Genomic DNA, 27,636 nt, shown 5'->3' on the forward strand with positions numbered 1-27,636 from the left:
AAGTCCCTCTCCTGGCTGCAGAAAGGCTGCTTTGGTTTTATGGTTAAGCATGGTTATGGGTTTGGGGTTAAGCAGCAAGGCACTCTGCTATCCAGGTGTGCCTCTTTGCTGTGGCCTGCAATGGCTCATAGGTGAGCCCCTTCTAGATTATCCAGGAACACAGCCAAGACTCTTCCTGTGCCTGCGCACTTGCCCTCTCTCTTCCAGGAACAGTTCTCAAGCCCAGGTTCAGCCCACCATGCTGTCTGTGACTGAGTTTCACACCACATTGGCCCAGATGCATAAGTCTATCTCTCCAGCCACCTCCTGGCTCCACAGGCAGATCTAAAGATGGTGCTCCCTGACTCCGTCACCACCCTGTTCCAAAGCCTGTTTCCCAGCAGTCCTGCAGCTGCCTGGCTCTGGCTCAGGATGTAGAATTCCATCACGTCCTTGGCCTCTGGTCGAGACCCACTCCATCACTGAGATTCCAGATTCCCAGGAGACCTAAAGGCCCCAGAAAATGCCCATGAAAAGCAAAAGGCACACCACATCACACTCACAGACAGCTGTCACTCAGTGGTGGCCCAGGGTTCAATCTCCAATGCCAAAACATAAAAAGCCCTCCAGAAGAAACCTCCCTTTCCCCACCCGCATTCCCACCACTGCCACCCTGCTCACTTGCATTTCCTTGGCTACTCTGTGGTTTTTCCATCCCTTCCACACCATGGCTTCACAGGGAGCCTTCTTAGCTCTGTGAGCATATAGTTCCAACCTAGCCAGATGCTGAGACCCCCCTGGAAACACTAGGCAACTGCACAGCCCACATAAATGGCATCCACTCTGCTCCTGTCTCAGAGCATCAGCCCTGCTCTTGTCCAGAGCAGCCAGCTTCCCCTTCTCTGCCGAGGAGACAGTATAGGATACAGAAGACGTGGTAAGCTGAGGCAGTAGGCTAGGCTAGGTGCGGGCGCTGCCTCCTGCCTCAGAAACAGTGCCCCTTCAAGGAGGGTGCGATGGCACCCTCCTTGGCTATGATGCCACATTAGAGGGAATGAGGCCCCATTTACTTAATTCATTCATTCAACACACATCTCTAGCCAGATGTGGCAACTCATGCCTGTAATCTCTGTACTAGGGAAACTGAGTAAGGAAGATTGCTGCAAAGTCAAGGTCAGCCTGGGCTATATAGGGGGCTCCAGAGTAGTCTAGACTATAATGTGAGATCCTGTCTTGAGAATCCAAACTAAATACCCCACACATGCTTGAGGATCTGAGCCACTTAGCTGTGCTTGGCCTTATGCGCTGTAGTTTCCCAAGTGGGTAAGCCCTGCCCCGAGAGGACTCAGGCATATATGCTTGCACTTCTCTTGTGAGGGCCTACAAGGATATAAGGAATGTCTAACCCTTGTGCCCCATGTGTAGCTAAGGTATTTTCTGCTGTCATTTTCTGAGGTTTCTTGCCAGCTTGTTTTTTAGATTATTCTGTGGTTCTCACCAGATGAGCTGGAGAACCCAGCCCAGGGTTGCTAGAGGTCTGGGCAACTGGTTTCATAGGCTGTGGGCATGGTAACCCCTCAGGGTTCCTGAGAATGCTCTGGGAATGCCTGGGGACAGGCTTGCACTGACGGGATGAGTGCAGTGAGCCCCAGCTGCAGCCAAGCCTAATCTAGGATGACATCGTCACATGCCCACCTGTACCTCCCACCAGCCTTGAGTCCCCATGGTGACCTGCCCACTCTTCTCCTGAGCTCAGTCTGTATTCTGAATCATTGTAAAACCCTGAAGACAGGCTGTTCTCCAGCCCCTCTCCACTGCTAGGACCTAGTTATATCAGCCTGCCCTGGGGGAGGGGGCTCAGTAGTGGTGGGGCCCACGGTGATGCTTTCCAGAGGGACATGGCTGTCTGCGAGTAAGCCAAAACCCCACACACATCTCGTGGCTGCCCTGTAGGACACACTTGCCAGTTCTCTGCTAAAACAGCTGAAGCCTGAGTTTTCCTCAGCTGCTATTTCTGGTTCCCACCCTTGGGAGAAAGCAGTTTGGAGAAGCGAATTGCAAGCTTGTCTTGTGGTTAAACCCTCCAGCCTGGGGCAGGGGTGGCAGGCCTGTGGAGTCAGTTTTCCAGGCCCACCTCTTGCCTGCTAGTGCCAGCCCTGGCCTGGGGCGCCTGGCAGTTGCTAGGCAGATGAGCCTGGGCGTGGCTGAGATGATGGGGGGTGGTACTGACTCTGCTTTCCATTCTTAAACACTAAAATTCAGGATGACTCAAGGCCACATAGGTGCTGTTGCTGGCACCGTTTTACAAATGAAAGATTAGCCAAGGGGTGCCAGCTGTTTGTCGGGTGCTCTGGGGGTAGATCTGAGGGTGGTCCCAGAGGCTCTTGGGAACAGGGCTCCTTGAGGAAGAAGTGGAGTCTGACTGCCGTCCTGGCTGGTTTTTCCCTTAGTCCCCTACAGTCCCTTAACTTACTAGCATGGCTGCTTGGGCTTTTGCTCTGGGCATGTAATTAGCCCGGCTCCAGGACTAATAACAGTGTTTCTCCCTTCCTTCAAAGAGTCTGGACAGTCCCACCCACTGTGCCAAGAAAGCGGGTGGGGCAACAAGATTGGGATGGGACCACCACCCAGGAGAGCAGGCTCCAAAGAGCTGGCACAGGCCCAGCTCCAGGGCCCAGACTCTGTGCCTGCCCCTTTCCTGATCCTGCCAGGCCTGGTGCAAGCCCAAGGGCTTCTCCCAGTCTCTGTCCTCTCCAGATGGGTGTCTAACTTTTCAACTATCCTACCCTCTGGGTCTCCACCAGTAAGAAATGCTGTTTAGAGCATGGGAGTTACACTGAGATGTCTGTCTCAGGCCCATAAACACCAGAGTATCCCCTAAGCCGGTACAGAACTTCATAGAACATAACGAGGCTTAGAGATCCCTGAGGGGAGAGAAAGAAGGTTCCAAGAGTTTCTAGGCTCCGTCCTCTAGAGTAGCAGCTGTGGTCCATGTCGCTGCACCTCTTCCCCCTTGGATGGCTCTGTAGCTGCCAGGCTGTTGTTCAGGTTCCTCTCTGCCATATCTGCAGGGAAGGAGGCCATGCTGAAGCACCGAGACTATGAGACAGCCACCTTGTCAGACATCAAAGCTCTGATCCGCAAGCACGAGGCCTTTGAGAGTGACCTGGCCGCACACCAGGACCGCGTGGAGCAGATTGCTGCAATTGCTCAGGAGCTCAAGTATGTGTGCACCTGTGGCACCATCACCTGCCAGCTTAGAGTTCTGTCCCCAGTTCTCAGCCCCTGCCTCCTCCCTTACGCCAGGAGGGCCTTACAGGATGGAGCCTTCTGCCCATACTCTCTCAACACCAATGAGAAGCATGAAGGACCTAGGTTCTCCAGCACGGGTTTGGACTCTGGCTGCTTGTCCTGAGTCCTCAGGCTCTTGGGTCCCTCTTCCTTGCCTTCTGCCCGGTGTAGCTCTTTAGGCCCCTCCTCCTTGTGGGGAGTGCTGTACAGTGAGTCTGCTGTTCTGCCTGCTCCTGCCCCTCCTGCTCAGAATGCACTCACTGTAAGGGTTTCCAAGTGGCTGATGTCCCTCCCTCCCCCACCCAGTCAGATAAATTTGTGCACAGTCAGTACACTGCGCCTCAGGAGCCGTGAATAGGGTCCTTATTCTACCATTGCAGTGGCCAGCAGCAAGAAGGACCCAGGGAGTGGGAGGCCTAGCCCATTACTTCATGGAAAGTCCACAGGCCCTGGAGGAGCTCCCAAAATAGCCGTCTGCTCCAAAATAAGCTCCTTGGCTGGAGCTACTCTTTCCACAGACACCCCCACCCGCTAGTCACCCCAGACTTGTGCAGTACTTCAAGACCCTCCCACCTGCGCCAGTGGGGCCATAGGAGCAGGGCTGGCTCCCTCCTTCTTACCACTGTGGGCTCCAGGGTGCTCGTTTGCATACCAGAGACAGAACTATGGTACTGGGACCCATAACCTTGTTTGAGTTACCCTCCAGAGACACGCTTTTCCAAGGAAAGCAGTGCATATGCGTGATAGGTGGGCCGCCCTGAAGCAGACTTGGGGGTCAGCCTGCTCTTCAGGTACTAGTCCCAGCCCCGTGAGGTCTGTTCCCTGTTCCCTGCGGCAGCGTCAGGCAGCTCCAGAGGCAGCATTTTAGACACGGCCCTCGAGGAGGTACCGTCCGGTGCCTCTGAGTTCATGTTCGGCCACCAACAAGAATGGCGTCAGCCTGACATTTCTCAAGGCAGTCATGGGCCAGGGATACAGAGTGTGTGTGTGTGTGTGTGTGTGTGTGTGTGTGTGTGTGTGTGTGTGTGTGTGTGTGTGCACGCCGCACGTGTGTGCAGGCTGCAATCCGAGACTACAGATGGCACTAGCACTGGAGTCCGCTGTCACTTCCTGTGCACCCGTGCCTGTCACAAAGCTTCACTTGTAGATGAGCTGCAGCAGACGGGATCAGCAGCAGGAATGAAATAGGGCAGCTGGGGTTGGGTTTTTTTTTAGGTGTTAGGTTTTTCAGACAGGGTTTCCCTGGGTGGCCCTGGCTGTCCTGGAACTCCCTCTGTGGACCAGGCTGGCCTCGAACCCAGAGATCTGTCTGCCTCTGCCTCCTGAGTGCTGGGATTAAAGGCGTGTACTACCATGCCCAGCTTTCAAATAATTTTGTAATGAGTACTTATAAATAGAATCTTTAAAGACAACCCAGACCTTCCTGTTTTAGGCAGTAACTAATACTGTAGAAAGTCAGACTTGGGGGAAATTGGACCACTGTGCCATTATTGGTTTGGCTCCTGGTTTGGTTTTGAAGCAGAGTCTCTAGTTCATAAAGACCTGAAATTCTGTAGCCCAACTGGCCTTAAACTCACAGTGATCCTCCCGCTTTTGAATCCCTTGTGCCGGCATTATAGTTCCGAGCCACTACTGCTGCCTCTGCTAGATGTTGTTGAAATTGAAAGAGCAACCTGGAGCCAGGACAATGGCTCAGTGGGTCAAGGCATTTGCTGCCAAGCCTGGAAACCTGAGTTGGATCCTGAGACTCACGTGGTGGAAGAGAGGCAGCTCCCCCAGATTGTCCTCTGACCTCCACACACACTAAATAAACAGGCAGGTGGGTGGGTGGGTGGATGGATGGATGGATGGATGGATGGATGGATGGATGGATGGAACTTTTAGAAAGAAGAGAGGGCTGGAGATCGATCAGTGCTCAAGAGTGTACTGCGCTGGGGACTTCTGGTCTCCATGAGCACACATGATCAGATTGCTCAGTTGGTGGAGCACTTGTCAAACGAGCGTGAGGACATGTTTGTATCCCACAGCACATGCAAAAATCTGCATAGTGGCACATGTCTGTAATCTCAACCTAGTCAGGTAGAGACAGGAGGATCCTATGAGCTCGGGTTCAGTGAGAGACCTTGTCTTAAAAGTCAAGTGGAGAGGGCCAGTGCCACGTGAGCCTGGCGACCCGCGTTCAGTCCCCTAGTCCACTAAAAGCTGGGGGCTGTGGAACCCTGGCCCTCCTGACTTCCCCAAAGCTCTTGGGCCAGCTAGCCTGAAATATGCAGCCTAGCAGTAGAAACCCCAACCAGGTGGGAGGGAGGCAGAAAACAAATCCCGAGGGTGTGGGGATACACACCTTTAATCCCAGTACTCAGAGTGTAGGGGAAGGAAGATCTCTTGAGTTCCCAGCTAGCCTGGTCGACAAATCAGGTTCCAAGCCAGCCATGGCTTTACAGTGAGACTGTCTAGAAGGAAAAAAAAGAAAGAAAAATGGGGTGGAGTGATTGAGGCAGACACTGACCTTGATCTCCAGCTTCCTGGCTGCCAGGCCTGGTGCCCATGCTGTAGTCAGCAGCCTAGAGTAAAAGGAAGCCCAGCTCTTCCCAGATGCCTGCTCTAGTCCAGAGCAGGTACTTTCTTCAGTCCTGTCACCTGATGCAGAGTGTGTCTATGCGTACCTCTGCCCCCTGCTGGGTCTCATTTCTGTCTGTGTGCTGCACAGCGAGCTGGACTACTATGACTCCCACAATGTCAACACACGGTGCCAGAAGATCTGTGACCAGTGGGATGCCCTGGGCTCCCTGACCCACAGTCGCAGGGAAGCCTTGGAGGTGAGGAGGGGTGTGTCACCAGGGAGCCTGATGCCTTTAGTCATGTTGGGACTTCTAAAAGGGTGTCTTCAGGCCTCAGGTGTCTCCTCGCCAGCTGACCCGCCTTTCCCTCCCTGTCCCCGTCCCTCTCTGCACACTGTAGAAAACAGAGAAACAGCTAGAGACCATCGATCAGCTGCACCTGGAGTATGCCAAGCGAGCTGCACCCTTCAACAACTGGATGGAGAGTGCCATGGAGGACTTGCAGGACATGTTCATCGTCCACACCATTGAGGAGATTGAGGTGCCCCATCCCACCCTCTAGGGGACACCCCGTCCCCCCAGAAATGCAGGCTGCACTCCTTACTCCTGTTCGCCCTCTAGGGCCTGATCTCAGCTCATGACCAGTTCAAGTCCACCCTGCCAGATGCCGACAGGGAGCGTGAGGCCATACTGGCCATCCACAAGGAGGCCCAGAGGATCGCCGAGAGCAACCACATCAAGCTGTCGGGCAGCAACCCCTACACTACCGTCACCCCCCAGATCATCAACTCCAAGTGGGAGAAGGTAGGCCAGGGCACTCTGGGCAAGCGAGAGCTGGGCTGTCCAGTGGGAAGCTGCCGCCTGACCTCTGCGGCTGCACATCCCCACAGGTGCAGCAGCTGGTGCCAAAGCGGGACCACGCGCTCCTGGAAGAGCAGAGCAAACAGCAGTCCAATGAGCACCTCCGCCGACAGTTTGCCAGCCAGGCCAATGTGGTGGGGCCCTGGATCCAGACCAAGATGGAGGTGAGGCTCCCCCACCCCCCCACCCCAGGGAGCCCAGGCTACCTGTCAGCTGAGAGAGTGCGTGGGTTATCAGGGCCCGGTGATCCCTGTGGTCCAGGCTGCAGATTTCATGGCTCTGGCAGGCAGATCTGATCGCGGCTCTCACTGGTTGCAGTCCATCTCATAGTACTACGCAGATGAAAATGAAAGCCTGGCTAAAGATTGGCTAGAGCTGGTTTGAGCCTGGACTGATCTGCGCCTGGAGCTGGCTTGCTTTCCTCACTCTGTGAGGGCTGCAGAGTAGCTGTGAGCAACATGGTCCCTAGGGAGCCTCCTGACAGGCATGGGAGGGTTTGTAAGGGGTCAGTAGCAGTTCTGTGTGCCCCCTCCCCAAGTGCTCAGTGTACCCTCATTACATCTCAGCAAACCCTGAGGGGCACGATGGCAGCTCAAGGGGTTGGTACTAGTTTTAGAGTGCAGCAGTGGAGAGCCATGGGCGTGGGTGTTCTGCCAGCAGCCAACTCCTTATGCCAGATGCCCTGCCCCCTTCCCCCCCTTATTTTACCTGTTTTTAAGGAACAGAAGAGTTCTGTCATAGGGTGAAGGTGTGTGCACTCAAAGGGTGAACACAGTTTCCCAAGTCACTTGGCCTGCCCTCCCGGAGTCTCCCTTTGTGCAGTCAGCTGTCACAGTGCAGGACCTCAGAGTGATCAAGGGCATGACAGGCTCCCTGCCGTCACCAGAGAGTGGGATGGAAGTGGCAGAGAGCTCAGGCCTTCCAGATGGGGCAGTAGCCAGGGCTGGTGTCATCTGGCTCTCCTCCCTGCAGGAGATCGGGCGCATCTCCATCGAGATGAATGGGACTCTGGAGGACCAGCTAAGTCACCTGAAGCAATATGAGCGCAGCATTGTGGACTACAAGCCCAACCTGGACCTGCTGGAGCAGCAGCACCAGCTCATCCAGGAGGCCCTCATCTTCGACAACAAGCACACCAACTACACCATGGAGGTGCGCCTCCTTAAATACCATGGAAAGGCTGCTGAAAAGCTGGACACAGTAGTGAATGGCCCAAACCCCAGCCTTCAGGGGCGGAAGCAGGAGGAATGGGAGGAGTTCTAGCCAGCCTGGACTTCGTGTAGAAGGAGACCCTGTCTCAGAACGCCAAAAGGTTCTTTAAAAAGTGAAAGAGAAGACAGACGGCTAGTGTACAGAGGCATCTGAGAAAGGGTGGTTCCCTGAGTTCTGTTCTCCTTCTGCCTGGAAGGGTCCCGTTCCCTCCCACCGGTGCCATGGCACTTTCAGCCATCCTTGAGCAGCAAGCCCTGGCCACCTGTTGGGCAGCCCCCAAGCGTGAGGAGGGTTGCACTAGAACCTGAGGGTCCTGTTCCACATTCCAGTGTGCCAATCCACGGTGCCACAAACCACCGTGGGGTCCACTCCCTCAGGGTCAGTTATTGACCAGTGACCAGCACAACTCTAAAGAGTTGTCGTTTAATACAAGCATCTTGGCCTTTGCTCCCCTGCCACACCCATAGGTGGAGTAGGTGAGGCACATGACCGGCCAGGGTCCAGTGTTTGCTGCCCATAGATGAGGTGTAGATGCCCTTCTTCCCAGACCATCCCATCACACCCTCTTCCTCCTCCAGCATATCCGTGTGGGCTGGGAGCAGCTGCTCACCACCATTGCCCGCACCATCAATGAGGTGGAGAACCAGATCCTCACCCGAGACGCCAAGGGTATCAGCCAGGAGCAGATGCAAGAGTTCCGGGCCTCCTTCAACCACTTTGACAAGGTAAGCTGCCCCCGCCCACCATGCTGGCACAGTGTGGCCTTTCTTCCTGTTGCTATGTCCTGTCCTACCCTCTCCATCTTTGCATCCATCCATCCATTCCATCAGCCACTGTCGCAGGGTGGGCAGGACCCCTGCTACTGAGAGGGTGTGGAATACACACAAAGCCAGGTGGGCAGAGGTTCCAGGCCCTGCCCTCGAGGCAGGATCCTTGTCAGTGTGACCTAGGACTCTGGTCCCCATATGCAGTGTTTTTAAAATTCGGATCCAGATGACCTTTTGACCCAGTACCACCACTGCTCAGCTTCTGTGGGTACCAGTGTGCAGCCTCTTATGCCCTCTCTCCTGCAAACACTCTGAAGGCAGGGAAAGGTCCGCTCTATCTTTGAGCCCTGGACTTGGTCCTCCATGATGCCCACTCTAGCCCCACTGAGGCCATGGAGACCTCTACCTGCCTCGCCCATCCCTGGCCACCACCTTGTTTACATCGCTCTAACTGTGTGTTTCCCTTCCCCATGTGTCCTCCTCCCCTGCCCACTGCATGTGGCCTGGCCCCTCTCCCACTTCTGTGGCCTGGTCTCTGCACTGCCCCTGTACGCCTGCCTTCGATGGCCCCCGGCAGGACCATGGCGGGGCACTGGGGCCTGAGGAATTCAAGGCCTGCCTCATCAGCCTGGGCTACGACGTGGAGAACGACCGGCAGGTACGCGCACCCTGGGGCCCCAGCAGACTGGCATTAACTGCTCTTCTCTCTCTCTCTCCTCTCCTCCCCACTCACCGTTCCTCCCTGCCATCATGTGCTGTCTCCCGGCTCTCTTGCCTCCTTCCTCACATCTCTGGACACTTCCCCCTTACCTGGTGTCTCCGGGCCTCCTGTCTCCCTGCTCCCTCCTCCACTGTGCTGTCTGTCCGCTGTGCACATGGGGCCTACTCTGGGCCTGGCCTCTGCTATGCCTGCGTCCTGGGAGCAGAAGCAGACAGGCAGCATGGACTCAGATGACTTCAGGGCTCTGCTTATCTCCACAGGATACAGCCTGGTATGCAGCCTCTGCCTCCCCTTCAGCCTCTGCTCCTCCCCCAGCCCCTTCACTGCCTCCTGAGCTTCCATATCTTCCTGGGGACACTCCTCCACCCTCCAGTGCAGCTCGGCCTTGCCTGCCTCCTCCTCTGCTCGGCTGCACTTGAGGGACTGGGGTCCTTCCAGTGATCCCCAACCCCCCCTCCTACAAGTATCCAGGGACAGTCTTCCAACTCTCCCCTTCTTGTTCTGTTTCTCGTTCTCTTTCCCCACCCTCCAGAGCTACAGTAAGCCAGAGCTGGGACAATGGAACCCAAGCCCAAAACTGCTTCCCAAAACTTGTGGGGAGGAGGCCAAGGGGCAGACTCCCAAGGCCTGGCACTGTCTGGCCAATGGGCTGATGACACGGCCTTCCTGTCCTTGAACTCTTGCAGAACCAAACTGTAAGCATCCCCACTAAGTCATGTACCCCTCCCTACCCCCTCTCCACAGGGTGATGCTGAGTTTAACCGCATCATGAGTGTAGTCGACCCCAACCATAGCGGCCTCGTGACCTTCCAAGCCTTCATCGACTTCATGTCAAGAGAGACCACAGACACAGACACAGCCGATCAGGTCATTGCCTCCTTCAAGGTCCTGGCAGGGGACAAGGTAAGCAAGACCCTACGAAGCACTGGGGGACGGTGGCCGAAACCTCAGCCGACATGGGCACTAGGTCAGGTGGGCAAGATGGCTGGTTCAGAGTCCTGTCCTGTGCCTCCAGAACTTCATCACCGCTGAGGAGCTGCGGAGAGAGCTGCCCCCTGACCAGGCAGAGTACTGCATTGCTCGCATGGCGCCCTACCAGGGGCCCGATGCTGCTCCTGGCGCCCTCGACTACAAGTCCTTCTCCACAGCCCTCTATGGGGAAAGCGACCTGTGAGGCCCTCGACCACCCTGACTGGACTCCCTCGGCCTCCCGGAGGGGCTGAGGAGCCCTGCCCCAACCCTGACTATCTATGCAAAGAGCTCTTTGTGGTCCTTCTAGGGGTCAGGCAGGGAGGGGCTAGGCAGGCCTCTTTCTCAGTCTTGTAGGGAGGGGCTAGGTAGACCTGGAGATCAGCACTTCTGGTCTGCTAAATATATATATATATATGATGTGGGTTTGTAACCTATATATGGAGGGGACAACGGACCCTGGGGCGCCCTCTGTGTCCCAGAGACACCTTTCCAAACCCAGGTCCTTCCTTTTGCCCCTGAGGCCCCTTCGAGGCCTCTCACATCCAGGCCAAAGCCCCATGTGCCTTGTCCAGGAACCACCTGCCCTGCAGAGTCCAGCAGAGGGCACCCCAGCTCCCCTGGACCAGACTTCGTGGCTCCTTTCTCCCACCTCCCTGCCCCTTTGTGATTCCTGGGAGCCGAGGACCCTGCCATCACCCCTCTCTGCCCTAAGAGTGCTGGTGGGGCAGCCAGCCCCAGCCCACCAGGCCTTGTTTCATCTGGGCTCTGGGTCTCAGATTTTCTAAGGACCAAAACCAACAAAAACACAAAGAATGGAACAGAAAAAAAAAAAATCTTAAAAAAAAAAAAAAAAAAAAAAACTATTAAAAAGACTATAAAAATTAAAAAACTTCCAGAGAATTACTATTTACTTTATTAACTTACGGATTTATTATATAAATATATATCCATCTAGCCGCATATCTCTGCCACCTCTCTCACTCTCGTAATGAAGACATAGCTGATTCGATGCCCTCCCCAACCCCCTCCTGATTTTCCCCTTGTTTGCGGTAGGCAGGGGTCTCTGGGACCTCCTGAGGTGGAGGTGGGCTGCTGGCCTGCCTGCCTGGTAGTGGATGGGTTTCCCCCTTTGAGTTTATTCTGATTGATTTTTATTTTCTTGGTTTCTGGATAAACCACCCTCTGGGGATGGGAGAATAAAACATGTAATATTTTTAAGAAGGATTCTAGTGTCATCTTCTTCTCCCTGTGTGGGTGTGGGCCTCTCTACGCAGGAGCTAGCACGTGCTTGGCCTTCACAAGGAAAGAAGGCAGTTCTGTTCACGGTAGCTCACTCTAATCCCAGGGCTTGAGAGGCCAGCCAGAGCTACCTAGCCAGAAGACAGACTGCCACACCACCACCTGTGCAATGGTAGGTTGGGCCCCAGCCCCAGGCAGGTGCTCATCCATATTCAGCTTCCACCACTGGTGCCAAGCAGGGCACCTTGGGCCTGGAGCAGGGTGACCTCCCTCAGCTTCTGCCCTAGGAGAAGGTAGCCACCTCCGACCACTGAAGAGAAGGAAGAGAAGACCTTGAAGCAGCGGCCTCGGGATGGTGCTAGAACCACCCTGTCCCCTCGTGCTAGCTCACCTGTTTGTGGGTCAGGCAGACGACCCCCTCACCACCATCCAGGTGTTGGCTGCAGTGGCCTGTGTATGAGAGGGCAGGCTGAGTGCCCAGCGCTAGCCCCGAGGTACACCCCACCACACCCCACCCGGCCAGGAGTAACACTCACGGAAGATGCAGGTGAGCCGGGCTGCGCAGGACACAAAGCGTTCAAAGTCCACTCGGAGTCGGCTGTCCCGGTAGCGGCTAGTGAGGGCCTGGGTCAGCTGATTGTTCAGGTGGAAGCCTAGGAGGAGGCTGCGGTGTTTGTGGTGTTGCCTTTTGTTTACATTTGGGGGGTGGGTGTATGTAGGGTGTGTGCATATGGAAGCCAAAGACTAACTGTTCCTCAATCCCGCTCCGCTGTGTGAGGCAAAGTCTCACTTAAATGCAGAATTCAAACCATTTTGTTTTAGCTAGCCAGCTTCCTTTGGGGGTCACTTGTCTCCTCCTCCCAAAGTGCTGAGAATTTAGGTGGGCCACAATGTCTACCAGACCTCCCCATGGGTGCTGGGGATCTGAACTCTGGTCCTCACACTTGAGTGTGCAAGTACTTTAACGAAGTCATATTCCTAGCCCTGTGTTGTGTTCTGTTTGAGAGAGGCCGGCCCTACCTTCCAGGTGCTGGGATTTCAAGCCTGTGGTTTATGTGACACTTGGGATAGAACTTGCATGCGAGGTGAGCACTCTGCACCTGCAGTCTGGGCCTTGAACATGCTAAGCAAGCTCTCCCCTGCACTATGCCCCCAGCCCCTCATGGGTAGAGTCTAGGCAGGAGCTCTCCCACTGAGCCACATCCCCCAGCCTTTTGCATATTTTGTGAGACACTAAGTTGCTTGGGCTGTAACTTGCCATCTTGCCTCTGCCTCTCAAAGGGCCCACAGGTGCGTCTAGCTTTGTGGTTGCCATTTCAGAGGTTGACTGGAGAACACTGCTGTGTAGTCCTCTTCTGAAGCCACACCTAAAGTCTAGCCATGGGCTCTGTCACCTCTGCTGTCGAATTACAGTGAGGTTTCAGGATGCCTCAGGGCCTGAGGACTTGTCCCTCCCAGCTTCCATGTGCCCCATACAGTCCCGGAGATAACTGCACAAGTTTGCACCGCACCTTTGAGTGCCCACTCAACAAACTCCAGGGACCACCCCACACAGCTAGGTGGCCTGAGGCAGGTCACTCCCTCTGATGTTCATGTACCCAGATATTGGGGTATGCTGGCCCAGAGCTGGAGAACCTGGCTAGATGGGGGTAGAAGGACTCGGGAGCCCTCGGCCAACCTGTTAGAATTGCTGAGTATTCCCAGAAGACATTATGAGGTTCCTTCTGTCCAGAACAACCTCTGGTATGTGCCAGGCACTTGGGGCAAGTGGCACAGGACATGGAGAAAGTGGGCAGGTGGATGATCCAGTGGACTCTCCCCCTCTGTCCTGTGTCCTACTTCTTTGGGTTCAACACCCTGGCCCCCAGACTTCTACTCTGATGTCCCGGGATCATGTCTTACGTGTTCCTGGACACTTGGCCACTTTCTCCAGATCTCATACTTGTAATATGTCTCACCACTGGTCAATTGTTCTACCCCCTAAATCTCCTTGGCTCCTTCTCCTTGGTGGTCACAGTTGGAAGCATGGACCCAGCCCATCTTCTAGAATCTCAGTAATCCCACTGAAGTACCCTAACATGGGATTTCCATCCTCTGCTGTAATGAGGTAGCCTCAAAAGATGCTTTGGGATGTCTTTGGGATGTTCTGTAGCTTTGGAGAATAAATGTGTTCTTGTGCCGTGTCCAGTGGCATTCCACAGGCTCCTTGCCACCCCACCACACATTAGCCATGTCACAGTTAGCAGACACTCAAAGAGAAGTTTTGTGCCCAGAACCACCACAGAAGGAAGCTAGTGCTGGGCCTTGTGAACAGTCCCAGCTGGGTGTGGATAAGACTTTGAGGTGTTCCAAGAGGAGGAGTGGGTGCTGTGCTGACAACCGTCCCAGGTTCCCATCCACACCTGCGGCATTCAGTGCCAGCCTTAGCTCATAGGAGTTCATTGTTCCGGAGGCATCTTCGTCAAACTTGTCAAATGTGGCCTGGAGGGTGAAGAGGCGGGTGGGAGGGAGTCGTATTACACTCATGTCCCTGAGCATTGATGCTGCACTGTGAAGTACCTAAGAGAAGGCGTCTGAGGCCAGAGGGGTTGGGCTCGGGCCCCAGCTCCCCTGGCTCCTGGCTGGGGACCACTGTTCACCTGTATATCTGTGACAAGTGAACAAGCTCAAGTCCACCTACCCACGGAGGCTTAGGGGAGGGCTTAATAGCTGGGGCTTATCTTTGTGATCAGTCCCAGGAACCTGCAGCTACTGCCTCCTCCTCCCTTGAAGGAGTACCCACTGGTAGTTAGGCAAAGGCTCCTTGGAGAGGAGTTGACATGCCTGTAGTCACGAGGCAAGGAAAGAACTGAGATGGGAACTGGGATTCCAACAGGAACCAGTGGTAGCTCTAGATCATTCTATTTACTGCTCCCAGGGGGCCACAGTGGGGTGACAAGAACTTTATATCCATTTCACTCCCAAGTTGGCATGGGAGGTCCAGTGCCCCGTTGGTGGTCCGCAGGACTTTAGTGTCTAGAGCAGTGGTTCTCAACTGTGGCTTGAGACCCCTTGGGGTGTCAGATGACCCTTTTACGGGCATATCAGATACCCTGCATATCAGATATTTACATTACAATTCATAACAGTAGCAACAAAAATAATTTTATGTTTGGGGGTCACCACAACATGAACTATATTAAAGAGTCGCAGTATTGTTGAGAACCACTGCTATAGAAGGAAGTAGCTGCTCCCAATGCTCACCTTACCTGCCATATCAGGAGATGGCCCCAGAGTTCCTGGAAGTGGTATAGGGCCAACCTTCCCCCGTGCTGCAGACAAGGACATCTGGTTACAATCAATGTCCCCTGAAAGACAAGGGGGAACCCCAGCACTCCTGCCCCTCCTCCCCATACACTGTCTCACGTACCCCAAAACACTGCACAAGCTGCTCACAGGTCCTCAGTCCAATCTCTCCAGGAGTCCTGGTGTTGGCCCTAGCTACAAAAAAGAAATGCAGCACCCCTTGCATGTGGGCCAACATTGCAGGAGCTATGTGGACTACCTCTCTGCAGCCGACATTTGATAGAAACAGATGCAGAGTTCACACCTGACGAAACCAACTCGTCTTTGCACATGGTACCTCTTAGAGGAAGGGGGTGGTCTGTGAGTGATCATGGCCCTCATGTGACCATGGGACCACAGCAAGCTGCTTCAAGTTGAGCCCAGCTGCTCCTTGCATCATGCATAGAGGCTCTGTGGGTGTAGTGGTCCAGTTGCAGGGACCCCCTCCCTCCCCTGGCCAAACTCACCAGGCTCCAGAGCGATGCCTATTAAGGTCTGCAGCTGAAGTGCATCCAGCTCCTCTTCCTAATCAGGAGAGAGCTACTTGTGAGGCCACTGGTTCGATCATCTAGTTAACAAACACTTGGGGCCAGGTCCTGTGCTCCAGAGTGCTGAGGTAGCCGTGGCTACCTTCCTAGGGTTCCGCTAGAGGAGGCTGGTCTATCCCCAGGGTGGTCAGGGCAGCGATGGTTAGGGCTCCACACACTGGCTGTGGGAGCCCACAGTGAGCAGACGGAGGAAGACACTTGGGAAAGAGTGATGGGATGTGAACCTCCCGAGAAAGCAGCTGCGGATGGAGCAAAGCCCTGAGGCAAGGGGGATCTTTGAGCATTCCCAGAACACAGGAAAGCATCATAGAAGGGAAGCACAGACACCTCAACCCCAGCATGGTGGCTCAAGCCTGTAACCGCAGCATTGGACAACCTGAAGGAGGCCAGCTTGGCCTACAGGAAGTAGAGTTGTCCCAGGTTACCCCGCTCTACAGTTTTGTTTTGTTTTTAAGCGAGAAAGGGGAGCTCAACATCATTTGGCCGGACACCCCCAGTCCCCGACCCCTCCTCACCTCTCCAGCCAGCTCCAAAAACAGCTGTGCCAGCTCCAGCTCCAGGGGCTTGTAGGGAACCTGTGGGGAGGGGGAGTTCAGTCCCTTCCCAAAGCCCCGCCCGCTGCCTCCTGTCTCCGCCCACAACAGTCCCGCACCTGGAGGGCGTCCAGGTCGGCGCTGATCACGTCGTCGATCTCCCTGCAAATTACGGGGGTTGGGGGTTGCGTTCAGGCGGGGGTCTCAGCAGAGGACATGGGAGGAGCCAAAGGGCAGTGGGTTTTGTCGGGAGTGCGGGTGGGTGACAGAGATCCCTGGGAGGGCGTGGCTGGGGATGCAAGGGCGGGGCTTTGCGGTCCCTGAGCGGGACTTGGTGCTAGGGGCGGGGCCGAGGATTCTAGATTGAGGTCCCTGGGCCGGGGTCGGGGTGCCCCAGGTGAGGCTGGGGCAGGGAGGGGGCCGCCGGCTCACACTGCGGTGTGGCTGCGTTCCGAAAAGATGCGCAGTGTGAAGTCGGCTTCGTCGCCCACGCGGGAGGCGCTGGGGACCACCAGGTAGTGGCCGGGCGGCAGGCGGCAGCGGCGGCTCACGTCGCGGCGGGCGCAGAACACCGAGCGGTCGGCGCGCAGCAGTCCCGGCAAGAGCGCGCGGCTGCGCGGGGAGTCCCAGAGGCCCAGCAGCTGCGGGCGGGGCGCCATGACCACCTCCCACCCGAGCTCCCCACCCAACCCTCTGGTCCTCCCCACGCACACCCAGACTGTCTAGCCAGGCCCTCCCGTGTTCCCCGCCTTCCAGCGCTGGTCGACCAAGCCCTAGGGTGGGTCTAAGGTCACCTCTGAAACCTACCTCCTCGGGAATCTGCAGAAAGAAAAAGCCAGTAAGGGGGAGGGGGGCGCAAGGTGCAGACCCCCTCCCTGCCCCCGACCCCTCCCACCCCCTCCTTCTTTCTGGACCCTTAATATTTCCCCACCCTATTCTCAGACCCTTTCCTTCCCGCCTGTGCCCTCATCCCGTCCCAGTCCCTTTGGTCACCTCCCGCCCCCTGACCCTCAGCCTTTTTCTCCAGTTCTCCCAACAACGGCGCTCCTCTCTGAACCCCCAGTCCCCTCCTTCCCTTCAGGACGCTCCTGCGACCCTCTGCCTCGCCAGACCTCAGCTTGATCTTGGCCTCACCTGGAACACGTGGAAGCCCACAGTGAGGTAAGTGAGGCCCTTGGCCCTCAGACACCGGCGGTTGCGCTGGATGAGCGACAGGAGGACAGTGCACTTGGGGATGCGGCCTCCCCTCGCTGGGCCCCGCGCCCCTGCTGCTCCCCAACCCCCCCAGGGTCCCTCTTCGTCATCTTCATCCTCTTCCTCATCAGGCTCCAGCAGCGTCAGCCGGAACTGGGGATTGGTCCAGAAGGTTTCTAGCAAAAGAGAAGGAGGTGGAGTTCCCTCCCAGCCTGCCTAGCCGCGACCCCAGCTTCCGTCTCGGGGCCCCAGGCCTCACCAGCACCGGGCTGGCTCCCGCCGGAGTTGAAACCTTTCACCCAGCGGCCTTGGAAGGTGTGCATGTGCCAGCCTCCGCCAGCGGGGCTGGGGCCCAGCACCTCAGGGCTCAGTGAACAGATCTGGACCGTGTTGAAGTGCGTGAGGAAGTCCTGAAGCTCCATCCTGGACAGCACAGAGCGTGAGAGATGCCCGGCCACCCCAGAGCCCAACTTGAGGGACCCCAGAAGTGGTCCCCCCCACAAAGCTCCCAGTTCCTTAAGTACTGCCAGTTAACCTCCAACCTCCAGAAACTCTGAAGCCTTGAGGCCTCGCCAAGGCATCCAAGTCCTCACGGATGCCCCACTTCTGAGCGTATTTACAAACTCCTCTCGAATATCTTCAAATTAACTTTAGAAAATCCTCAAGCAGGGCCAGGAAGATGGCCGAGCCAATGAAAGCTGTTGCAGAAGCCTGGTGTTGTGGGACATTAAACTGTGTAAAGGTTGTTACATTTGTTTCCCCTGCTTTTGTTAACGATTCAAAGACATGTTACATTTATTTGATTAAGGAAAATTAATCTGGGGCCAGGAGGCTGAGTCAGCAACTAGCTGACAGGAAGTGGTAGGGAGGAACTAAGTGTAGCCAGGGTTCTTTAGTGGGGGCTGAGCAGAAGAAAGGCCCCTAATCTCAGTGGTCTTCCTCGGAAAACAATGCCCTTAATAGTCCTGTTCCAACTGCTTCTGCCCTGACTAGAATCACAGCGGATGGGGACCATTTCTCTGCATCACGACCTGTCCGTCCCATGAGTCTCTCTGCGTCCTTTCTGGCCCTGTGTCAAAGGCCCCTACCCCAGTGTCCCTCCCACAGGCACAGTGGGTCCCTACGAACTCACCAGAACTCACCATCCTCCTTTCTCACAAGCAGGGCATCTCGCCACTCAGAGGGGAGCATGTCCCAGCGTGGACAGCTGAAGAGACCAATGTGAGATGATGGCATGCGGGGCTGAGCCCCCACCCACCCTAAGCCCATCCCACCTGTCGCTCCAGGGCCCGGACCACTCCACACGGCCCCAAGGGTTCCTCAGCCGCAGCAGCCGCACCTTCGTGAAGCCCAGGGACATCTGAAGACAATGTCATCAATGAGCGTGTTGGGGGGGGGCATCAATCAGGGTAGTGGGGGGCATTAGTGAGGGTAGTGTGGGGGGCATCAGGGTAGTGGGGGGCATTAGTGAGGGTAGTGTGGGGGGCATCAGGGTAGTGGGGGGCATTAGTGAGGGTAGTGTGGGGGGCATTAGTGAGGGTAGTGGGGGGCATTAGTGAGGGCAGCGGGGGCATTAGTGAGGGTAGTGAGGGGACACCCCTGTCAGCCTAGCCCAGCAATGGGTGTGACTCACCTTGTGCGTACCTGTGACAGAATACGCATGTCCCTTCACCAGCCCTTCATCTGTGCGGATCTCACCCCGGTCACTCTGAAAGAGGATGAGATTGTGAAGCTGGGGTAGGGACAGGTCAGCTTCTCTCTCCAACCTCCCAACCCAGGAGCTGGGCCCTGGGCTCAGCGAGGGTGTCTGAGAGAAGCAGAGAGAGTGACACAGAGGAAAGGGGAGAAGCCCGGACCCTGCCACACAGGCCTGTCATCCCAGCCACACAGAAAGCTGAGGCAAGATGATCCCAAGTCCAAGGCCAATGTGGGTAACTTAGACCCTGCCTCCTGACAAAATGTACAAACCGCGGGTGGAGGGATGTAGTTTATCTGTAGAACACTGGCCTAGAGTCTATCAGCGAGGGTCTGGGGGCAGCAGCAGAAGGTAAGAAAGACGTGATACTCCCCTCCCCTCCCCTCCCCCGACATCCCTGACTATGCCGGCCTAGTGGAGGTCCATATGGGGGCTCAGCTCTCACCAGGGCAGTGGCACCCACAAGGGACTCCTTGGCCAGTGCATGGCGAAGGGCAGCAAAGAGACCTGGAGTGTTTTGTCTCAGGTAGAGGACTTCACCCACACCTCCTGTAAAGTCCACGAAAGCCTCGTTCATGTGGCCTCCACGCATCACCTCGTAGGAGCCATGAAGCCTGTTGGAGTAGGTGGAGGTGGATCTGAGCTACATAGGAGCGTCTTGGGCCCCTGGTCTGGGGACTCTATTGGGGTGGAGAGGTCCCTGGAGATATCCCAGATTATATAATATATAATGTATGTATGTATGAGTTTGTTTTTCATATGTATGGGTGTTTTGCCTGCACGTATGTCTGTGCACCACATGTGTGTAGTGTCCACAGAGGCATTAGGTCCCTGGTACTGAAGTTACAGACAACTGTGACTGGGAATCACACCCAGAAGAGCAGCTACTGCTCTTGACATTGAACCATCCCTCCAGAACCACACCTCCCCCCTCCCCACACACACACAACATACCCCTCTTGCTTTTGAGACAGAATCTCACTATGTAGCCTTGGCTGGCTAGGAACTCACTCTGTAAACCAGATTAGGCCAAACTCACAGAAATCTGTGTGCATCTGCTATCAGAGTGCTGGATATAAAGATGTTCTCTACCATGCTCAACTAATTTTTTTTTTTTTTTGAGACATGGTATTACTGTGCATTCCAGTCTGACCTCAAATTTGCAATTTTCCTGCCTCAGTGTATTCAGTACTGTGATTATGAGTGCATGCCTGACTCAATCCCTGAAACATTCACAGATGAAATGAGGGGATCTGACAAATGCTAGGCCTGTGATCCCCAGGATCCACGTGACTGGAAGCCGTGGAATGAGCTGTGCCAGAATTCTCAAACTTTCACGAATCTTTGAGGCTCTGGGAGGCTGTGAAGACGATGCCTATGGGGACTTGTCAGGACTTCCAGAGCCTGAGATGGGAAAGGACATGCTGTGGATGTCTCAATGGACTAGGAGAGATGGGATGAGGTTAAAGGCCCTTCAGGGAATAGGATTTGGCAAGTCCAGAGCCTGATAGATGGGTGATTTCAGGATCCTTAGGAAATATGGGTATCAGTGGGGCTCTAGGAATGTTTGTGGGAAATGTCAAAAGAGGGAGGTCTTGGCCTGGGGAGATGGCTCAGAGGTTAAGAGCACTGGCTGCTCTTCCAGAGGTCATGAGTTCAATTCCCAGCAACCACATGGTGGCTCACAACCATCTGTAATGGGATCTGGTGCCCTCTTCTGGATGAACACTGTATACACAATAAGTAAATCTTTTTTTTTTTTTTTGGTTTTTCGAGACAGGGTTTCTCTGTGTAGCTTTGTGCCTTTCCTGGAACTCGCTTTGGAGACCAGGCTGGCCTCGAACTCACAGAGATCCGCCTGGCTCTGCCTCCCGAGTGCTGGGATTAAAGGCGTGCGCCACCACCGCCCGGCCCAATAAATAAATCTTAAAAAAAAAAAGAGGGAGGTCTTTAAGATTTGAAGATTCACAGGCTAAGAGTATGCCTCAGTGGTAGAGCTCCTTCCTCCAATCCCCCAGTGAGGGGCTGGGGGTGTAGCTCAGTAGTAGAGCCCCTGCCTAGAATCCCCCAGTGAGGGGCTGGGGGTGTGGCTCAGTAGTAGAGCCCCTGCCTAGAATCCCCCAGTGAGGGGCTGGGGGCATGACTGAGCATGCACAAGGTCATGGGTTCCATCTCCTACACACACACACCCTCCCTAAATTTAGCCAGGGGTTGTGGTGCATGCCTGTAATCCATGTCCACAAGAGTCCAACATGGAGGTTATGAGTTTGAGGCCAGCACGGGGTTCATCATGAGACACTGACTTTAAGTGAATGCATAAAGGCTGGGGATGTAGTTCAGTTGGCACAGTGCCTTCCTAGCATGCAGGAAGCCCTGGGTTCAACCCCCAGCACCACATAAAACTGGTGTGGTGTACACCTGGACCCCCAGCACTCCTGAGGTAGAGGCAAGAGCATCAGGTCAAAGTTCTCTTTGACTACATAGCTAGTCCCAGGGCAGACTAGGCTGTATGAGACCCTTTCTCAATAAAATATAAAAGAAAATACCCAAAACTGAAAGTTGGTCTAGGAGAGTGCTGTGGTACGAGGGCCATGGCTGCTAGGACTTGATTTAGGGTTCTCGTTTGGGTGTCTGGAGGACCCCAGATGTCAGTACTCCACATGGCTTGGGGCTAGAGCTGGGGGGATGCGCAGTCTTACTTGGCATAGGCCTTTTCCAGCAGAGGAGCCCAGAATTCATTCCTTTGTTCCGAGCGCACGAACATCAGCTTCCCCTCACGCACAGGCAGCCTGTCATCTACCACCACGTCCACCCAGTGGCCAAACTGCCAGAGCTAGTGAAAAAAAAAAAAAAAAAGGGCAGGAGGGGTCAGCTTCCAGACCCTGCCCGAGTCCGACTTTCCATTCTGCCTACCACTCCCCCAGTTCTGGAATCCCAGCCCCAGGGGAGAAGGGTAACTGTGAAACATCATGTTATCATGGGGGAAACTGAGGCAGGGAGAGAGGAGCTGAGCTCTACCTGAAAATGGAAGACCCCTGCATAGCCATCTTGGAAACCTTGTCCAGGGGGAACCACCCGGTACAGGAGTCTGGGGTACAGGGTGAGGGAGGCAGCAGCTGCAAGAAGCCAGCAGTTTCCTGGGAGGAGGGAGGCTCAGATTAGGTGAGGAGGGACCAAGAGACCAGCAAACTCAAGAAGGCCGGGAAAGATTGGGGGAAGACAGGGCTGTGGTGCTGTCCGAGTCCTGGGTCTGGGGGCTCACCCAAGCTTCCTTGGCACACATCAGTTCTGCTCATGTCTTCACAGATGAACTGGGGCTCAGCACAAAACTCCTGGAAGAGGGAGACTCCCATGAAGCCAGGAAAGGGAAGTTTGGAGCAACGGAGAAGTCAGAGGCCCGGGTCCCTCCTGACACCAGTATCCGAGGTGATGAGCACCCCCAACACTGGGAAGGCTGTGGGTAGGAGCTTGGCTTTCCTGGACCCCTCTGAACCTCATGGCTAACCCTGCTGTTATCCACCCAGCCCCCCTCCCTCAGAACCAGGAGTCCAGGCCCAGCCCTCCTCCCTCAGACCCAGCAGTCCAGGCCCAGCCCTCCTCCCTCAGACCCAGCAGTCCAGGCCCAGCCCTCCTCCCTCAGACCCAGCAGTCCAGGCCCAGTCTTCCTCCCTCAGACCCAGCAGTCCAGGCCCAGCCCTCCTCCCTCAGACCCAGGAATGCAGGACCAGCCCTCCTCCTTCAGAACCAGAAGTTCAGGCTCAGTCCTCCTCCCTCAGACCCAGGTCCCAGCTCAGCCCCACTTTACATGGGGCCTCTTCCATTCCACGCCTTTGGCCTTCTCTGAGTCGGGTCCCAGCTTGTCATAGCCAAGGGCATCAGGACCAGCAGAAAAGCAAGGGTCACGAAACAGGATCCCAGAATTCAGGCAGGCTGTTCGGATGGCTTCGTAGTTCTGGCCTTTAAAGAGCTGTGGGCCCCTGGCTCCAGCCCCGGGCCCGTCCTCCACCAGCTGGATGGTGACCTTCCTGTCGCCACTCGCCATCCGGACACTCTGGACTCACAGATGGAGCCAAGTCCTTTAACCTCCTGAGTCACGAGGCGGGGCTTCTGCTCCATTTGTACCCCGTTGGGGGTCTTTAGGCGGCGAGGAGCATTCTGTCTTGTTAATATTAATTGATGGTTTGGGGTGCGAGGGAGCAAGGACGCCTCTTGAGTGGTTTCCTCCCTGGGGCGTGGAGTCTTCAGTTGTGGCCAGTTTAGCAGCTTAATGACCAGCAGCAGGCCGGTAGGTAGGCAGAAGTAGACGGAGCAGCCCTCACCAGGGGAGGGCCAGAAAGGAGGTCAGTGTGGGGGTGTGCTTCTTGTTCCTGTTGCCACAGCTCAGCCCCACCCCAGTCTCCCTGTTTCCTTATCTGTTTTGGGGGAGGGAGCAGTGCATGCTAGGCAGGCACCCTCTTCTGAACGACACCTCTAGCCCCCCTTTTACTAAGTGTCCGAGGCTAGCCTTGGGCTCCCTTTTCTCCTGCCTAGGATCCCTAGATTCCTGGTGTTGCATTCTGTTGTGTTGATTTAGACGAGTCTTGTGTAACCTGCTGTGCTGGGGATCGAACCCAGGGCCTTGTGTGTGCCAGGAAAGCGCTCTGCCATTTGAGCTAGCCCACAGGAAGAAATGTGTGTTTGGATTTGTTTTGTTTTGTGTCAGACCCCCGCCCCGCCCCCCACATACACATGAGATGCCAAGAAATGACAACACGTGCCGGCCCCTCATGGTCTCGCTTGCTTCTCTCCGCATCCGTGTCTTTCTTTATGCTTGTTTGGGTTGGTTGGTTTGTTTGTTTTGGTCTTGGTTTTCTTGGTTTTTGTTTTTTGGAGGGTTTGGGGGTTTTTTTGGTGATAGTGGGGGATTTCAGTTGTTTTTGTTTTGTTGTTGTTTGTTTTTGTTTTTTTGAGACAAGTTTTTTCACTATGTAAGCTAGGTTGGCTTTGAACTCACAGAGATCTGCCTGCCTGGAAGCAAAGGTGTGGGCCACCACACCCAGCTTCTACATCTGGTTTTGTCTTCCATCTCTGCTCTGTCTGTCGGGTCCATCTTTCTGACACATGCCCACATGCGGCCTCAGTCACTCACGTTAGGACTCTGGTTTCCTTCCAGCCCATTCTGCTAGCTCTCAGGCAGGTAGACCGTGGTCTGCTGGGTCACCCAGGCAGGACTGACTACAGAAAATAGATTCTGACCTGTGCCCAAGATGCTGGGGCCCCTTCCCCATCTAAGCAGGGCTGTGCAGCAAATGTAGGAGGATCCTTGGCAAGGTAGAAACTCCCCTTTCAGGAGCCTAGTCACCTTAGTGACACTGAGATGTCACTGAAGCTTTTGGCATCCTCCCTTCAACCCCCTCCCTGCCAGCACCATGGCCAACAACAGGGGTTGTGTGAGGCAGGAGGATCAGAAGCTCAAGCCTCAGCTACATGGCAAATTCCAGGCTAGTCTGGACTACGAGAAACCCTGTAACAAAACCAGAAACAAAGAAAAACCCACAGATTTTTCTTCTTGTGGAGTTGCCAGGATCACACAAGTCGCCCACATAACAGGTGTCAGATTCAGGCCTCAGCCACTTAGAGCTCTGTGTGTGTCTGAAGCCGAGTGTATGCTCTTCACACCTGTGGTTCCAGCGTTTGGGACAAAGAGGCCAGAGGAGCCGGAATTCCAGGCCAGCCTAGGCTGGACGGTGGGACAAAGGACTGCGTGCCTTGGGCTGAGCCATATAAGCATCAGTTTCTTCAAATAGTAGTGGGTGTCTGTAGCTTGCCCATCTCCCTCCCTTCCTGCCTCTTCTGTTTTTGCCAGGGCTAGAGATGAAGGGGGGGGGGGGGGTCCTTACATGCTAAGTCAAGCCTCCACCACTGCGCTACCTCCCGAACCCACAAGCCTGTCGTTGTTAGATTCCAGCATCCCTACATGTTTTTTCTGCCGTCGATACACTCATAAGACACGTTTAGGAATGAACCAGTGGCTTACTTATTCTCTAGCCCCGCGGCTCGCCTGAAGGCTGGCCCCTCCCCTCAGACTCAGGCCCGCCAATTACAGTGCTGCAGCCTCTGGCCACGCCCAACCACGTCCCCAACGCCCGCCTTCTGAGGGAATCTTGGCTAGCCTCACTCTTTCCTTGATGTTGCTAAGTTAGCTAACAGAAACAGAGCGCTAAGACTACCTCGGGGAATGAGAGTGATATCCAAGCACAGCCAAGCGATGGGGACAGGATTCCCCCAGGGGTGAAGCCCCGCTCCAGGAGTCCAGGTGTGCTTGTTAGGTTTGTTGTTGGTTTTTGAGACAGAGTCTCACTGTCCTGGAATTCACTGTGCAGACAGGACTGACTCCCAACTCAGAGAGATCCATCTGTGTCTGCCTCCCCGCATACTGGTATTAACGACGTCACCGCCACATCCAGCTGCGATGAGGCTGTTCCTTGGAACGAATTACCCAGTAGTGGAGCTGTGGTGGCTACCGCCTGCTCTCGGCAGCCGCTAATACCCACCAGACAGAACTGATGCCTGCATAGACAACTTTAGCTTAATTCAGGGCATTAAGCCTGTACTTAGAGGCTGGAGACGTAGCTCGGTTGGTAAAGTTCCCTCCCAGCATGAAAGAAGCCTGGGTTCCGTCCCAGCACAGAATAAACTGGACTGGGGTGAAGCCCTGTAATTCCAGCACCCAGGAGGCGAAGGAAGGAGGATCAGCAAGGTCATTCTTGGTTACATGTGGAGCTGGCCGCATGGATTTGGAAACGAAGCCCTAATGGTGAGCAGAGCTGGGATGAAGTGGCCCCAGATGACACAGGCAGGCACACGCACAGCCACACAACCTGTTCTGTAAGTCAATGAGTTCGCAGCTTTGTGCTCTGAAGGCACCTTTCATACAAGGTTCACTTGAGGTCAACTTGACCATGTCCTTGGAAAATCATATTCTGACAGCCCTAGATGTGGCTTCGGGACTAGTCCAGGAAGGCAGCCTCATTACAAAGCACACCCAGTCCCCAAGTTGTACTAGATTCCTGTACTCTGCTCAAAGAAGGGCCGGGGTATCTAAAATACTTTTCTTTTTAAAAGTTATTTGTTTTTATTCTATGTCCATTGCTGTTTTGCTATAGATGTCAGATCCCCTGGAACTGGAGTCACAGACAGTTGTGAGCTGCCATGTGGGTGCTGGGAATTGAACCTGGGTCCTCTGGGAGAGCAGCCAGTGCTCTCAACCACTGAGCCATCTCTCCAGCCCTGTATCTATTTTAGCCAGCACTGCACACCGACCCACCAATGCGAACTCTTTAACACTCACTGTGCTAATTAGTAAGCCACTGAATACACAAATGGAAACCATCTCTAAACTCCACTACACCAACTCATTAAGGGGGGTGTTTCTGACTGCCAAATAGTGGAAGTATGTGTCATAAATGCCCTTTCAGCTTGTTTAAAATTGGTAGTGTGAGGGGCTGGAAACATGGCTCAGTGGTTAAAAGCACTTGTTGCTCTTCTGGAGGACCTGGATTTGGTTCCCAGCACCCACATGGCAGCTCACAGCAGTCTACAACTCCATCCGGGGATCTGACGCTGTCTTTTGACCCCCGTTAGCACCTGATGCACATACATACAAGCAGGGAAAATACTCATACACATGAAATTAAAAAAAAACTTTTTAAAAAATTGGTTGTGTGAGTTAGGCTTGGTGGCTTACACCTTTAATCCCAGCACTTGGGAGGCAGAGGCAGGAGGATCTCTGTGAGTTCGAGGCCTGCCTGGTCTACATAGTGAGTTCCACATCAGTCAAGGCTACATAGAAAGACCTTGTCTCAAAAAAAATGGTTTTGTGTGTGTGTGTGTGTGTGTGTGTGTGTGTGTGTGTGTGTGTGAGAGAGAGAGAGAGAGAGACAGAGAGAGACAGAGAGAGAGACAGAGACAAAGACACAGAGAGAGAGAGACAGAGAGAGAGAGAGACAGAGACAATGTAGACAGACACCATGTGAGGTGTCCTTCTCTATCACTCTCCACCTTGTTTCCTGAGACAGGGTCTCAGGTGTGCAGACCTGGAGCTAGGCTAGCCACTGGCAAGCCCACAAACCCAAGTGACGCTCGTGCCCCTGTCCCTGCAGGACCGAAGTTGCAGATATCTGCACAGGATCACACACAGTCCTGTATGTGGCTTTGGTGACCTTAACTCATGTCCCTTCTTTGTTTATTTGTTTGTTTGTGGACAGGATAATGCTGTGTAGGTCTCTGACTTTCTATCCTCCTGCCTCACTGCCCTGAATGCTGGAATCACGGAAGTGTGCCACCAAATCATGTTTCCCATTTGACTTCTGATTAGTTGCTGGTTGACTGCCCTGGGAATGAGTGCTCCACACTGAGACAACTACTGGCCCCTGGCAGGTGACTTAAACGACAAACTCTTGCATTACCGTGACAGAATAGGTGGAGTTCCTGAGAAACAGCCTCTGAGGGGTAGCTGTGTCCAAGAGGAAGTGAGAGGCAGGGCTAGCTGGGGAGAAAACTGACTGAAACGAAGATCCTGACTCACGAGCTGGGATGTGGCTCAGGAGAAGCCTGCTCAGGATGCATGAAGCCCTGGGTTCGACCCCCAGAACTTGTCCTCTGGAAGAGCAACAAGTGCTCTTACCCAGTGAATTCCAGCCAGCCCTGAACAGATTAGATGCTGTTGGTTGGTTGGTGTTTCAAGATAAGGTTTCTCT

At 54.7% G+C, this 27,636-nt stretch overlaps 2 protein-coding genes and 1 long non-coding RNA gene across 8 annotated transcripts in view; 2 read left to right on the forward strand and 1 right to left on the reverse strand.

Moving 5' to 3' along the window:
• Nucleotides 1-11,588, forward strand: part of Actn4 (actinin alpha 4) — a 69,269-nt gene extending 57,681 nt beyond the window's left edge. For 2 of the 5 annotated variants that reach the window (XM_052760552.1, XM_052760551.1), the window contains exons 12-21: nt 3,051-3,201; nt 5,981-6,089; nt 6,232-6,372; nt 6,453-6,635; nt 6,722-6,856; nt 7,665-7,844; nt 8,483-8,629; nt 9,249-9,329; nt 10,137-10,295; nt 10,408-11,588. In XM_052760552.1, coding sequence (XP_052616512.1) covers nt 3,051-3,201; nt 5,981-6,089; nt 6,232-6,372; nt 6,453-6,635; nt 6,722-6,856; nt 7,665-7,844; nt 8,483-8,629; nt 9,249-9,329; nt 10,137-10,295; nt 10,408-10,566 — 1,445 coding nt within the window. In that variant the 3' untranslated portion in view covers nt 10,567-11,588. Of the gene's footprint in view, nt 1-3,050; nt 3,202-5,980; nt 6,090-6,231; nt 6,373-6,452; nt 6,636-6,721; nt 6,857-7,664; nt 7,845-8,482; nt 8,630-9,248; nt 9,330-9,597; nt 9,664-10,136; nt 10,296-10,407 lie in introns of all 5 variants that reach the window. The other 3 variants (XM_052760556.1, XM_052760553.1, XM_052760557.1) reach the window with 2 other exon arrangements.
• Nucleotides 11,260-23,087, reverse strand: Capn12 (calpain 12). The gene is made up of 21 exons (XM_052760558.1): nt 22,704-23,087; nt 22,161-22,230; nt 21,917-22,035; nt 21,598-21,731; nt 19,344-19,512; nt 18,836-18,910; nt 18,477-18,562; nt 18,335-18,409; nt 17,462-17,625; nt 17,143-17,378; nt 16,816-16,827; nt 16,441-16,649; nt 16,128-16,170; nt 15,991-16,050; nt 15,395-15,452; nt 15,013-15,083; nt 14,852-14,914; nt 14,006-14,084; nt 12,140-12,256; nt 11,995-12,053; nt 11,260-11,913 (listed from the first exon to the last, which is right to left on the reverse strand). Exons 1-21 carry the CDS (start codon nt 22,938-22,940, stop codon nt 11,887-11,889), a joined length of 2,163 nt encoding a protein of 720 aa, XP_052616518.1. The 5' UTR covers nt 22,941-23,087; the 3' UTR covers nt 11,260-11,886.
• Nucleotides 16,669-17,951, forward strand: LOC128124389 (uncharacterized). 2 transcript variants are annotated; one of them, XR_008222840.1, is made up of 3 exons: nt 16,669-16,846; nt 17,036-17,169; nt 17,334-17,951. It is a non-coding gene; the product is annotated as an uncharacterized LOC128124389 (long non-coding RNA). The 2 variants fall into 2 exon arrangements; XR_008222841.1 differs by having other exon boundaries at nt 16,669-16,786.
• Nucleotides 23,088-27,636: the final 4,549 nt, after the last annotated feature.

This window comes from Peromyscus californicus, unplaced genomic scaffold, assembly GCF_007827085.1.
Source record: "Peromyscus californicus insignis strain IS unplaced genomic scaffold, ASM782708v3 Scaffold_4__1_contigs__length_199733344, whole genome shotgun sequence".
Lineage (NCBI taxonomy): Eukaryota > Metazoa > Chordata > Mammalia > Rodentia > Cricetidae > Peromyscus > Peromyscus californicus.

Coding starts and splice junctions, on each gene's coding strand:
- Capn12 (XM_052760558.1), bottom strand. CDS start 22,940: ATGGCGAGTGGCGACAGGAAGGTCACCATCCAGCTGGTGGAGGACGGG. Junction 16,051..16,127: donor CCGACCTGGACGCCCTCCAG/GTGCGGGACTGT, acceptor CCCTCCCCACAG/GTTCCCTACAAGCCCCTGGA. Junction 15,453..15,990: donor TTTTGGAGCTGGCTGGAGAG/GTGAGGAGGGGT, acceptor TCTCCTGATTAG/GAAGAGGAGCTGGATGCACT.